The sequence below is a fragment of the Symphodus melops genome (assembly GCF_947650265.1).
Source record: "Symphodus melops genome assembly, chromosome: 17".
Taxonomy (NCBI): Eukaryota; Metazoa; Chordata; class Actinopteri; order Labriformes; family Labridae; genus Symphodus; species Symphodus melops.
Genome location: NC_136707.1, coordinates 372046 through 385979, shown reverse-complemented (window position 1 = coordinate 385979; position 13934 = coordinate 372046). Strand labels below are relative to the sequence as shown.

General features: G+C 49.5%; 1 protein-coding gene across 1 annotated transcript; it reads left to right on the top strand.

Annotated features, from left to right (window-relative positions):
- Positions 1–675: 675 nt before the first annotated feature.
- Positions 676–11711, top strand: smurf2 (SMAD specific E3 ubiquitin protein ligase 2; the record flags this gene model as incomplete). The annotated part of the gene is made up of 11 exons (XM_079365411.1): positions 676–842; positions 2376–2534; positions 2637–2684; positions 5835–6036; positions 6984–7087; positions 7351–7465; positions 7640–7818; positions 7993–8251; positions 8355–8556; positions 8982–9057; positions 9147–11711. 11 exons carry the CDS (start codon positions 676–678, stop codon positions 9244–9246), a joined length of 1611 nt encoding a protein of 536 aa, XP_079221537.1. The 3' UTR covers positions 9247–11711.
- Positions 11712–13934: the final 2223 nt, after the last annotated feature.

Here is a 13934-nt window from a genome sequence, read left to right as displayed (position 1 = left end):
CACACATGTAAGAGCAAACACACTCACAGCCCAGAGGAGGGTTTTTATCATCTCAGTCAAATCTGCTGCAGGATTTTGGGAGCCAAAGTAATAAAGGCACATGAGTGCTTCAAACCTCCCGTCTCGCTCGCTCGCCCTCTGTCCTCACTCTCTTCTTCTTCTTCATTTGGGATGTTGATTGTGAATCGTAAAAAAAAAAAAAAAAACAAACGAACAAGTGAAGGAGGATAGATTAATGCAGCGGGCGTCGTTTCTGCTTCATACAACCCGCACTGACTCACATCCAGTCTGCTCCCCTCTCCTGCTCATGTCTGACTCCTCGCGTGAGCACACCAGATCTCGTGCCCTTGGTGTGTGTGTGTGTGTGTGTGTGTGTGTGTGTGTGTGCGCATGTGAAAGCATGAGGTTCGTCTGCAGGATGCAGAGGAGAGCTCCTCTGTCAGACTCTGATGAATGACCTCACCAGCTCAGACGGTCTGATCTCTCCTCTCCATGTTCCTCCTCCTCCTCCTCCTCCTCCTCCTCCTCCTCCTCCTCACTGTCTGTGGGATCTCCACACACTCAGTCCGTCCTTTTATCTCCGGCTGTGTGATCTCTCTCTCTACGCAGACGGATCATGTCTGGCTGCAGGATGTGTCTGCATGTGGCACACGAGTGCAGCGTATAAAGCCTGACATGCTGTTGATTTATGAACGTCGTCTTCAAACGAAGGATCTCAAACCTTTCAACCTTTCTTTTTCCTGTTCTCGTTCTACAGAGCAGAGGACCACGCAGCAGGGCCAGGTCTACTTCCTGCACACGCAGACGGGTGTCAGCACGTGGCACGACCCCAGAGTACCCAGGTACCTCCACGAGTCCGTCACAGAAACCACGCATACTCGCACTCAACGTTTACGTGACTGAGCCTTTACAAAGTGTGCAGAGAAAATAAACAAGGAAGAAAACGACCTAAAAGCAACTAAAACAGGGGGGTGAAGTGTGGAGACGCTGACGGCCCTGGAATGATTTAAGCCCTGATTTATATTATTAATAGAAATGTCACAGTCGTGTTTACAGACTTCAACAGATCATACATTTAAAAGTCAAACAGGCCGAGTTGTTTTCCTGACATCGCTCCACAGTCGACTCCAGCTGAGTGCAATGAATCCTCCCTTTGCATAGATTTGAGTAAAAGAAGGAAAACTGTTCACTTCTATCTGAAGCAGTTCCACTGCCCGCTTCCATCGCTGCAACACCTGTTCACCTGATAACTGCTCTCATATCTGGCAAACCCAGGGGCGTCCAAAACGGCCTTCAAAGCCCCGCCTACCTTCTCTGGTCCAATCAGATCCAGAGCATTCAGGAGCAGAATCTAAAGTTAGAAGGAGGACATACTGGCTGCTGCATTGTTGTCAGAGAAGCTTCAACACAGCAGGTTTCCTTCATGATCACACAGGAAGAGAGCAGCTCTCTGATTGGTCCTTTTGATGCTTAATATAAAATAACCTTAAAAATGACCCAACACGATCACGCAGTTCAAGCTCTCCTCCTTTCGTCTCTTTTACCTCCAAATTTATCACACAGCCTGCAGCTGCTTTACATTGACTGAAATAACTGACATAACATACAGCGTGTGTCATGGAGTCTCTCTGACACCTGCAGCTGATTATCTGTGTGTGTGTGTGTGTGTGTGTGTGTGTGTGTGTCATGCTGTGAGGAGTCCATCGTTACGGGGCTCACACGGCGATCCGGTCCTCGGGATTTGAGCGCTGAAAGGCGCTGGCTCTGGGACACATGGCTGGCAGCACACAAGTCTTAATCAACCGTAACTGAACGTCTCAGTCAGGCACGTGTGTCCTATTGATTATCTCACACACACACACACACACACACACACACACACACACACACACACACACACACACACACACACACACACACACACACACACAGGTCTACACGAGGCGGACTGAAGTGCACTCCAGACGATATCAATAAAACCTGACTCACACTATGATATCTGGCTCCTGCTGCCTGCGCTCTATCGGAACATGAGTGATAGATGATGTTTTTATTACTCGTGATACGAGGCTCTTTTCGGTCTCGCCACGCCTCACCGTGAGCTCCGACGTCAGCAAGACGGCTCAGCCGCCGCCAGGCTCTCAAGCAGCTCGCGAGGCTCCCTCCGGGTTTCAACCGTGCAAAACAGAAAAGAGAAGAAGTCAGCAGCTCTCTGTGATGTTTAGACTAAAATAACGAGGGCTCAGAGTTACGTACTGCTCCTTTAAGGTACCAAACCCATCGTCACCTTTACTAAACTATAGAATTAAAGATTCAGATATTTGAGTCCAGTTCGTCTAAAAGGTTTCATGACGCGTGTGATTTCTCATTTTCAGAGATCTGAGTAATGTGAACTGTGAGGAGCTGGGTCCTCTCCCTCCTGGGTGGGAGATACGAAACACGGCCACCGGGAGGGTCTACTTTGTGGACCACAACAACCGAACCACGCAGTTCACAGACCCGCGCCTCTCCGCCAACCTGCATCTCGTCCTGAAGTAAGACCGCCGCTCCCCCCCCCCCCCCCCGAGAGACAGAACACATAACATGACGTAAGAGCGGGGAGATTTATTTCCTCTCCTCTTTGTTTTCGTCTGCAGTCCGAGTCCAAACGGTTCCCGAGGAGGCATCGAGGCGCAGAATGTCAGGTGAGGATTTGACGGCGTGCCAGCAGTCCGCACGCACTCCTCCAGACGTGCACAGTGCTCACTCACATATATGAGCCTGTGCCAAGGTGTGTTCAACACCTGTCGAGGTTCAGCAGCCGGTTTACACACACACACACACACACACACACACACACACACACACACACACACACTTAAACTCCTACTGCCAGCAGAGAGTTTTAACACACAATCCATCACAAAGTTGGCGCTGGCCTGGAGCGTGTGCGTGCGTGCGTGCGTGCGTGTGTGTGTGTGCGTGTGTGCGTGTGTGTGTGTGTGTGTGTGTGTGGAGGGGGGCGACGAGGCAAAGACATAAAGTCTGAGTTCTGTCCTCATTTTGTAAGTTACTGACGAGCGTAACACGTCCCTGAAAGACGAAACACACAACTTACAACGTCCGGGGACGCTCGTTAGCTCGTTAGCTTGTTAGCTTGTTAGCATCCACCGAGCTAAACTGTGAGTGCAAGGACTTTAGATTTCTTGTGGGCTGGCTGCAGGGGAGGCTGATCTCCTCGCCTCACGCTGCTCAGGACGCCGACCTCGATGCCTCTTTAATTGGTTTAGAGCTTTTTGTTGTGCATCCAACATGCAAAGCTTATCTGTGTTTACCTGTGCGTGTGGAAAATATCCAAACGAGCTCCACACAGTTTTGTTTCGCAGCCATGAATAACGTTTGTTGTGAAGCAAAAGAGGAGAGAGGAGAAAATCAGACACGCCAGCGTCCCTCTGTTGAGTGAGAAGAGCAAGTTCCTCGTCCACGGTGCGCGAGCGACCGAATCTGCTTTATGCTCCTCGCTCGCTGTCAGGACGTCGTCAGTGTGGGCGTTTACTCGCACTTTCACATGAATGAATTCCTCGCCGTGCGGTTCTTTATAAAGCTTCGGTGCTTTGTGACTTATTTTCCTTCCGCTCTGTCTTATCACAGTGAAGCTGAAGTTGATGATCTGTGCTTCGTTTCTCTGTCTGCAAAAAGAAAGGACTCCAGAGCCACTCTGTGTCTCGGGACCACACTCTGGAAAAGATATCTAACATCTGCCTTTTATCAAGTCAGGAGGTTTAGACATTTTCGCCCCTGATGTTCCGTCATCCCGCAAAAATGTCCGATAAATATACGTCCGTCAAAGTGACAGTTTATTGCTTCTTTTAGTGGTGACCGGCTGGCTCTCCAGACCCTGTTCTGGTTCACTTCCCTCCGTGATGTGGCAGCTTTCCTCTCCATTTCAAGTCCGAAGGAAACGGAATTCCCCAGTTTGATTTTCTCCTGTCTGTCACCTCCTGAGCGCGGCGAGGCGACCTGCACGAGCGCAGAGCTGCAGGGCGAGGAGAGGAGTATGGGTCATGTTTGTCTGCAACAACACAGAGCAGGAATGTTTGATTTATGGGTCAAAGATGCTGCATGCCCTCCCCCCCCCCCTGTGAGTCTAGTCTGCAGGAAATAAAAGGATTCAGGAGGAGGTCCTCAGCATCCTTTGGGGCCCTGTGGCTTTCTGGGAGAGCAGGAAGTGATTGAAAAGCCAAACAGGATTCAGCTGCGCAGACGGCAGAAAACAAACTGGGAGACGTTGTCATTGTGGCGGAGGAGAATGTAAACCAGGTCGGACACCATGATGTCTGTATGTGAGAGGAAACTGCATCACGTGAAACATTCAGAGACGTGTATGAGAGAAGCTGATGCTGCAGTACCTGGAGTGTCCACTAGAGGCTGGCTGCAGCAGCACAGGAAGTCACATACACACCCATTCAAACAGCCTGTTTTTACAGCAGACATGAACATGTTTACAGCCTGCTTCAAAAAACCAAACAGCTGTGATGAGCTCATGTCTTTTAATGCGGTTGAATATTTTCTGTGTATATTTTGCTCTTGTATGTTCGTCTTGTACTTCTTCATGGTATTTGAAGGACGATCGTCGTGTCGCTCCGTTAGGCCACAGCTGCCGTCTGAGTGCTATCAGTGTACACCAGTAATTATTACCTTTGATCACATCACGTCAGAGAAGTCAGTGTGGAAATGCTTATTTTAACCCGTGTGTGTGTGTGTGTGTGTGTGTGTGTGTGTGTGGTGTTTATGAGCCTCACTGTGGGCCGTGCCCGCCTGCTGTCCCCCCCCCAACCGGAGTGCAAAAGGCCATTGTGCAAACGATCCTTCAGTGCCGGCTCCATAAAGACTCTTTGATTCGTGTGTGTGTGTGTGTGTGTGTGTGTGTGTGTGTGTGTGTGTGTGTGTGTGTGTGTGTGTGTGTGTGTGTGTGTGTGTGTGTGTGTGTGTGTGTGTGTGTGTGTGTGTGTGTGTGTGTGTGTGTGTGTGTGTGTGTGTGTGTGTGTGTGTGTGTGTGTGTGTGTGTGTGTGTGTGTGTGTGTGTGTGTGTGTGTGTGTGTGTGTGTGTACATCTGAGGCCGTCCTCCAAATACATTTAAAAGTTGTTCTGCCTTCATCATCATTTTCTGGCCATTTCAGCCTTTAACTGACGTTTTATCAAAAGCTAGAGTTCCTCCAGGATTCAGTTCTGAAGGTCGGTCTGTCAAACTGTCAACATGTACTGTCATAGTCTCTCCCCCCCCCCCCCCCCACCCCCACACACACACGCACACACACACACACACACACACACACACGCATGCATGCGGCTCCAGGACTAGTCGGGTCTGTGTACCTGTGCTCGTGCATGGACTGTACCGTCCTCTTTAACCACTCCAGGGTCAAGGCCGTGCACGAGGCCTGAATGCAACACATCTCGCACTCGTCGTACAAACTGGACTTTGGGGGTCAAATTGGCCACGGTAAGGGTGTGTGTGCCCCCCCCCCCCCGCTCTCTGACCACCTCTCTGTGCGACATCATCAGACCTCTATCAGGTGGAGAGGAGGTGAAAGGAAGGTGTGTGTGTGTGGGGACCAGCAGCTGTTTGGCTGGATGTGCCGTCCAGATGAGTGTGTTTACTCGTCGTACCCGGCCGTCAGCTGAAAGAACTCGACTTCTCTGAAACATATTTTCATCTTGGCTCTCCTCTTGTTGTTTTTGTCAGAGATCTTGATTTTCTTTTCTCCTCACTTGTCAGCTTGTTTATGTTTTGTTATCAGAACATCCCTGAGTTTCTCTTCTCTCTCTCTCTCTCTCTCTCTGTGTATTTCAGTCGTCAGAACCAGTTGAAGGATCAGGTCCAGCAGGCTCTGGTGTCCCCCGCTCAGCTCCCCGAGGAGGCCGAGTGCCTCACGGTGCCCAAGTACAAGCGGGACCTGGTCCAGAAGCTGAAGATCCTGCGTCAGGAGCTGTCCCAGCAGCAGCCTCAGGCCGGACACTGTCGCATCGAGGTGTCTCGAGAGGAGATCTTTGAGGTGAGGAACCCGGTCGGTCCGGCTCTCGACTCGTCTGAAGCTCCTTAAAAATACTCAGCAGAAAAAAAAGACGACAGATTTCTTCAGGAATCCATTCTTTTAATAAAAAAATAAAAGTGATTGTGTAACGTACAAAACCCAGCGGTGAACTTGATGCCCTTCAGTCATTCAAGCAGCACACGATCCCGTTCTTCTCGACCTGCTGGTGATTAAAAGTTATTTATAGAAACTCCAGAGTTGTGTTGAATATCGCTCGCTCGTCTGCCTTCGTAAAGGTCGCAGCCCGGAGACGTGTCCTCTCACACACGCCGTTGTCTACGACGTGTGAATCCTGGCCGTTAACGATCCAAAGCAGACCTCTCGCTTGAGATGGAGACATTCTGCAGAACATTTTCCCCGCCGCCGGGGGAGGTTTTCTTCTTCTTCTTCTTCTTCTTGTGCTGCGAGGAGGTGCAGGGCCTTCATCAGAGCAACAACACCTGCAGCAGACTGCGTGACCCTCGTAAAACATGCACTGGAATGTGCTGGATCGACGGCGTCTGCTCATCTGAACCAAGACATTTTTGTTGGCTGATCTCAGCGTGAAGGGGAGAGAGAGGGAGGGAGGGAGGGGGGGCGAGAGAGGGAGGGGGGGTGAAGCGTCTCCAGACGAGCTGAGGTGTTACGTTACACACACAGAACATGCAGAGTGCGAGCAGGTCGACTATCAAGTGTGTGTGTGTGTGTGTGTGTGTGTGTTTATTAAAACTGACCCCTCCCTCCGAGCCATCATCAAGCTCGCTGATCACTGATTGGTGCAGACCTTTTTTTTTTTTTCATCAAACACATCAGCATTAAAAAAACAGAAACTTAAAGGAGCACTATGTGACTCTGACACCTGGTGTTTAAAAACGTGTACTGCAGCTGCTGTGAAATAAACTCTGTCGTGTTTTGTGCCCGTGCTGCAGGAGTCGTACCGACAGGTGATGAAGATGAGGCCGAAGGACTTGTGGAAAAGGCTCATGGTGAAGTTCAGAGGAGAGGAGGGGCTGGATTATGGAGGCGTGGCCAGGTAACGATCCACAGCATGGAGGACGGCGTGTGAGCCCCGCCCCTCTTTAGTTTTATAAAGACATTTATGGAACATTTACTAATGTGTGTGTGTGTGTGTGTGTGTGTGTGTGTGTGTGTGTGTGTGTGTGTGTGTGTGTGTGTGTGTGTGTGTGTGTGTGTGTGTGTGTGTGTGTGTGTGTGTGTGTGTGTGTGTGTGTGTGTGTGTGTGTGTGTGTGTGTGTGTGTGTGTGTGTGTGTGTGTGTGTGTGTGTGTGTGTGTAGGGAGTGGCTCTACCTGCTGTCCCACGAGATGTTGAACCCGTACTACGGCCTGTTCCAGTACTCCCGCGATGACATCTACACCCTGCAGATAAACCCCGACTCTGCCGTGAACCCTGTGAGTCCCCGCCGCTCTGACCCCGCTCTTATTGGTCTGCTCTGTTATTACATCACAGCTGAAGGACACAACAGGCTGCTGCAGTGACGTCAGTTCAGACGCTGACCGCAGGATCTCGTCTGAACCAGGAGCGTGAGGTCCGTGTTTGACTCCTGTGTTCTTCTCCTCTCTCAGGAGCACTTGTCCTACTTTCACTTCGTGGGTCGCATCATGGGGATGGCGGTGTTTCACGGACACTACATCGACGGAGGGTTCACGCTGCCTTTCTACAAACAGCTGCTGGGTAAACCCATCACCCTGGACGACATGGAGTCTGTGGACCCCGACCTGCACAACAGCCTGGTCTGGATCCTGTACGTACCGCACCACACGATCCAAACGCCTGTCCCTCACTTTGACCACAGCGCCCCCTGTTGTTAATGATGATGTCTTACATCTCTGTTTGCTGATCGGAGGGGACGTTTGGACCCCCCTCCCTCTCTGATGTCAGCGTCTTGATCTCTAACTGGTGTCGTTTCTCTCCTCAGGGACAATGACATCACAGGTGTGCTGGACCACACCTTCTGTGTCGAACACAACGCGTACGGCGAGATCATCCAGCACGAGCTGAAGCCCAACGGGAAGAGCATTCAGGTGACGCAGGACACCAAGAAAGAGTACGTCCGGCTCTACGTCAACTGGCGTTTCCTGCGAGGCATCGAGGCTCAGTTCCTCGCTCTGCAGAAAGGTTTCAACGAGGTCATCCCTCAACACCTGCTGAAGGCGTTCGACGAGAAGGAGCTCGAGGTGCGTTTCAAACGTGTCGTAACGAACCCCCTCGACCCGGGCGGACGCAGTTCAGAGGAAAGTAAAAAAGACTTCTTCTTCTTGTCTTGTTGTCGCTCCGCAGCTGATCGTGTGCGGCCTGGGTAAGATCGACATCAACGACTGGAAGTCCAACACGCGGCTCAAACACTGCACTCCGGACAGCAACAGCGTGAAGTGGTTCTGGAAGGCCGTGGAGTCGTTCGACGAGGAGCGCCGAGCGAGGCTGCTGCAGTTCGTCACCGGCTCCTCCAGAGTTCCCCTGCAAGGATTCAAGGCGCTGCAAGGTACAGACTGTGAGTGCGGCCTGTGATGCTAACGCTGCTCTTTGTGTGAAACGGCGGCTGGAGAGCTTCAGTGTGCACTCTTTGTGTGGAGGGCTTTTGCATTTCCAAAGGCTGCTAAAAAGCAGGATGCTGATTGGTTTGATTGATCCAGACGGAGGAGGCGTCGTCACACACACATTGTTCTCTCACATCTGCACGTGTGAAGAGCGTGTCTGCAGCTCTCCACCCGGGATCTATGTAGATCTCTTTAGTGCTCCTGAACTCCATCAGAGAAGCCTGTGAAGACAGAAAGCTCTTTTTCTCCCATCTTCATGTCTTCCTTGTCTTTCCTCGTTAACCCTTCGTCCTCTGGTCTAAATAAGAGCCCTGTTCGAGCCTCTCTACGGTGGCCTTGAAGGTTCTGACTGAGCTCTTTGTGTTCCCAGGTGCTGCTGGCCCGCGGCTCTTCACCATCCACCAGATTGATGCCAGCACCAACAACCTGCCCAAAGCCCACACCTGGTGAGGAGTCCCAGCTTCATGAATAAGAAGGAACCCTTCAGTGAAGTCCTGCACACGTTTTAATGATTCTGCTTCGTCTGTTTTCTCAGCTTCAACCGGATCGACATTCCTCCGTACGAGCACTACGACAAACTGTACGACAAGCTGCTCACTGCCATCGAGGAGACGTGCGGCTTCGCTGTGGAGTGACCCCCTGACGCCCGCCGCGCTCGGAAACATCCAGAAGCAACGCGCTTTGGTCCCGATGAGCCTCCTCCTGACAAACCTGCCGCTCGGACGGGGGGGGGGGGTCACACACACGGGGGGACGCCGCACACACTTCCTGGGGACACGTGGGCGAGCGGAGGGAGGGAGAAAATGTCATCCCACTTTTTTTTTTTTTTTTTGGTCTCCCTCTTCAGCTGCTAATAACTCAGACTCTACTAACTCGTGGAACCTGCAACACGTTGCCCTCTTTTTCTTTTCTTTTTTTTTCTAAGTTCATTTTTTAGCATTTAAACACAAACTGTGTACTCCATGTAGCAACGCTCCATCTTCCCACGAGGTCGGCCCGCTCTGAAGCGTGCAGGCTGATCGCTGCTTCAGACGCTGATGATGAAATCCCGAATGTTTACAACCCTCTCCAAAGACGGCAGCCGGCTCGTCTGCTCCTGATTGGCCGCCCAACGATTAACGCTGCATTGCCACGATCCCGCCACGCGTCCGACAGCCGGTTTGGTGCGAAGATGAAAAAGTGAATGCGTAGCTTAAAGTGTGTTATTTTTATATAACGGGGTCAAGAAAACAATTCTATATAATATATCTAATTTATTGCCGTTATAGAAACCCCTCTTCCAACGACACACCTTTTATAAAGTTTAAAAAGACGACCTGTGATGTCAGCGTGACTGAAGGAGTGCTGTGGCGCTGCAGCGGGAGGCGCGGCGTCCTGTCTGAGCGACCCTTTAAATCCCACTGATTTCATCCTGGAGCTACACAAAGTGTCCTGATGTTTTCCCGACAGGCCGTCATTTGTAGCGACGCCGTTTCAACGTCACCACCGTGATTTTCTCCACTCAGAGGAGAAGCTGTTTCCTGCCTTCACTTTTTTTAAAGGAGGCGTTAAGTCGCACATCCAGACGGCGTTTTGGACTTTGGACTATCACGTAAAAAAGAAACAAATCGTGCTCTTGTTTCCTGCTCGCCATCACTAAGTCATGTGAAAGTCTCACACAATCAGAGCCTCTCTTTCCCTTCAGACGCTCTCAGAGGAGAACCTTCAGGGACGGGTCGCTGTGCTCGCCGCGGGGTTAAAGAGGAAGCGCTCGTCCACAAAATCATTATCTTAAAAAAAAAAAACTAAAAAAGAGAGAGATTCTCGTGTGTGTGTGTGTGTGTGTGTGTGTGTGTGTGTGTGTGTGTGTGTGTGTGTGTGTGTGTGTGTGTGTGTGTGTGTGTGTGTGTGTGTGTGTGTGTGTGTGTGTGTGTGTGTGTGTGTGTGTGTGTGTGTGTGTGTGTGTGTGTGTGTGTGTGTGTGTGTGTGTGTGTGTTGCTCTCTTCGACTTGGACAGTTTGTGCTTAAAAATACGACTGATGGTCTTTTTTTAATGTATTTTTTTAAAGCTTTGGTGCTTTTTGATACGATGGATCATTAAAAATAACAGGAAAAAAATCTAATCAGTTGAAAAATTATGTGTCAAAGAGAATCAAAGGTTTGTAATTTCGTCAACCTTAAAACTGACCAATACCTGCAAAGGTCAACTCTGCAGCCGTTAAAGGTCACATGATGCAAACTCCTCTCCGTCTTCTGCCTGCTCCACGTCTCAGAAAATGGCCGTTTGGAGATGTTCCCTTTATGACATCACAAAGGGCAGTAGCCCCTCCCCCAGGTGGGTGACACTCCCACAGCTAGGTGTTTGTTCTGCCCTCTGAGTCTGCCTTCTCACCGTAAACAATAGGACATGGAGCCAGAAAGCAGCGAGTACACCCGAGCCCTTCCAGAGAGGGGGCGTGGTCAGACACAGCTCATTTACATATTTAAAGCTACAGACACAGAAACAGCCTGTTCTGAGCAGGGCTGAAATAGAGGGGTTTATAGACATGATCAAATACAGGATCAGAGTGGATTTACAACAACACACTTCACACACATGATGAAGAGGAGCGAGGACACTGATTTCACCAGAAGAAGAGGAGGAGATCACGTGACCTTTAACTCGTTACTTTCCTCACCATTGATCATTAAAATATCCGAGTTTTTGTTGTTTTAAAAACACGTGATGTCAAAGTATTAAAGTATGAGAAACGCCTGCTACCTTTAATCCATCCATGGTGCTAAAAGCATGACCCTTTGTTTTGACACACTACTGCTTAAAGTGCACAACACACGACTCGTGCTCGTACCACAGAGAGCGCGCGCCGCCGCTCCACTTCCTCAGGAGACTCCGTTTGTAGTTTGTGCCGTCGGCCTGATGACAAACTCATTCAGTCCGTTTGTTTCCTGAATGTCGTGGGGTTGAAACTTTTCACCGTTTGCCCCGATGTAAGAGAAAAGAAATCGTTTAATGTGTCCAAACGTGCTTTTATTTTGAAAGGGAACCGAATGAGACAAACTCCTGTGAACGCCTGCGACGTGGGGTGAAGCAGGAATCGTTTTCTATGATTTAAAAACAAAACTGAAACTGTTGAATGTGTTTAAAAAGACGCTGCCTGTCGAGCGATCTCTGACCGCGGACTGTTCTTCGTGTTTGCATCACCTACAGAAACAAAGCGACCGTGTATGCAAAGTGAAGCGTGTCCTCAGATGGTGCTTTGTACAGTAAGACAAACATTGTTCATATATGTGGATCAAACCGCCTGTAATTTATCTTTAACTTAAGTCCAAGTTTCTTGAAATGAAAAGAGGAATTGCACACAGGGAGGTGACCGTGTGGCGTTCACGGACACTTCTCTATTGATAGGCCTTTTCTTCTTTTTTTTTAAAGTCACGTGCACAGCTCTCCCATCCTTCACGTCACCGCTCTCTTTGAAGAAGCCGCCTTGTTTTTATCCCCAGCTGAGAGACGCCGCTCGGCTTGTTTGTTTCCCATCGCATGATCCGCTAGCAGGACTATTATCTCTCACAGCAGACTGATGCAATTTGATGTATGTTAACACTATCATTTTGTAAGAGTATTTTATTTTTGTGTGTAATTAGTTCTAATTAAACTTGCCTTTTGTCTAACATTGTAAAGGCCTTGTACAAAAATCTGTGCGGTTTGTTTTTTGTTCCTGTCTCTGATTGGATCTCTGCTCGTGTTCGGGCCTCGGCCCGGGCACGCTGTGACGAGGTCACCGTGCTCAGACCCAGTTAGTCCTGGAGCAGAGTGAGTGCAGGTCTAATGGAGGGGGGGGGGACAACAGGACCCAGTGTGAGCACATCCTAAGTAGAGAGACACTTCAACAAGAGCGCTCCTCCATGATTTCCTCTGAGCACGCCGTCCTCCTCATGTCAGGCAGACTTCAGACACACAGACCCGTCCTGTAAGCTGCACGGAGACAAGAAACGAGATCCATGACGGGGACAGACGAGACGCCAGACCATTCAAACCGGTTAAGAACCAGTTCAGTTAACGAGCGGCACGGCAGGAGTCTGTTGGGAGCGGGAGGTCGAACAAGTTTTAAGTGTTGGTGTGGATCAAGCCTGGTAGCTGGAGCTCACTTTCTGAGCACTGCCGAGGTGCTTTTGAGCAAGATGTCAAACCCTCCATCTCCCTCCACCAGCTCAGGAGCGTTCACTGTGGTCAGCACGTGTCATACCTGTGATGACTCATAACCGGTCACTTTGACTTAACTCTCACTGTGTCACGTGTGAAGGTCCTGCAGAGTTTCATGGCGCTCTTCTTCTGCTTCTCATCTTTTCACTGGAGTTTCCTGTGTTGGCATTCATGAAGGATTATCTTGTCTTTACATGTGAGTGGCACACGACCGCCCGCTGTGGAGTTGGTACCACTGTGGATTAAAGCGTCTGGCAGATGGCTCAGGAGGGGGGCGGGGGGGGGGGGGTCAGTGTGTGTAAATGCCCCTTCATCATGTCACAAGGAGGCTTGCAAATATCTATTTAAACACAAAGTTAGGAAACGAGCTAAAGTTGATCTTTATACTATGAACACTTTCAGAGAGATTAAGCTGTTTGATTTCACATATTTATGATCTTTTATCAAATTTACACTAACTTATTTTAAAACCAAAAAAAAAACAGTCATACAGAGACTTTTTCTGCTCAGTTTCTCCTTTATGTCGTTTACACCAGTGTTTCTCAATGTGGGCGTCCAGACTGAGACGGTGTTGAAGCATGAAGCTGATGCTTAAGTGTAACATCCTGCAGTTCCTGGAGTGTCCACTAGAGGCTGGCTGCAGTACCTGGAGTGTCCACTAGAGGCTGGCTGCAGTACCTGGAGTGTCCACTAGAGGCTGGCTGCAGCAGCACAGGAAGGCACATATACACCCATTCAAAAAGCCTGTTTTTACAGCAGACATGAACATGTTTACAGCCTGCTTCAAAAAACCAAACAGCTGTGATTAGCTCATGTCTCCATCCACACACACTGTACGGGGAATGTTCAGGACACGGACTTGAACCAGCAACTCAAGTTCCCAACTCTAGTCCCTGCAGACTGAGCTCCTCCAAAGCTTATTATTCTTCAAATACTCCCACTTGGGAATTATTTGTTATCCTGTTCTTTATATTTCTATATTTCCTACTGCTGCGTTGTGTTTAACAGAAACTGTCATGATTGAATTTCCCCCTGAGATGAATAAAGTGTTTCTGATGAACGATGTCATTGAATATAAAATAAAAACATAAAACATGCAAACGGACAAAAACAACAATCTCAAAAAACATGTGTAATAATTTA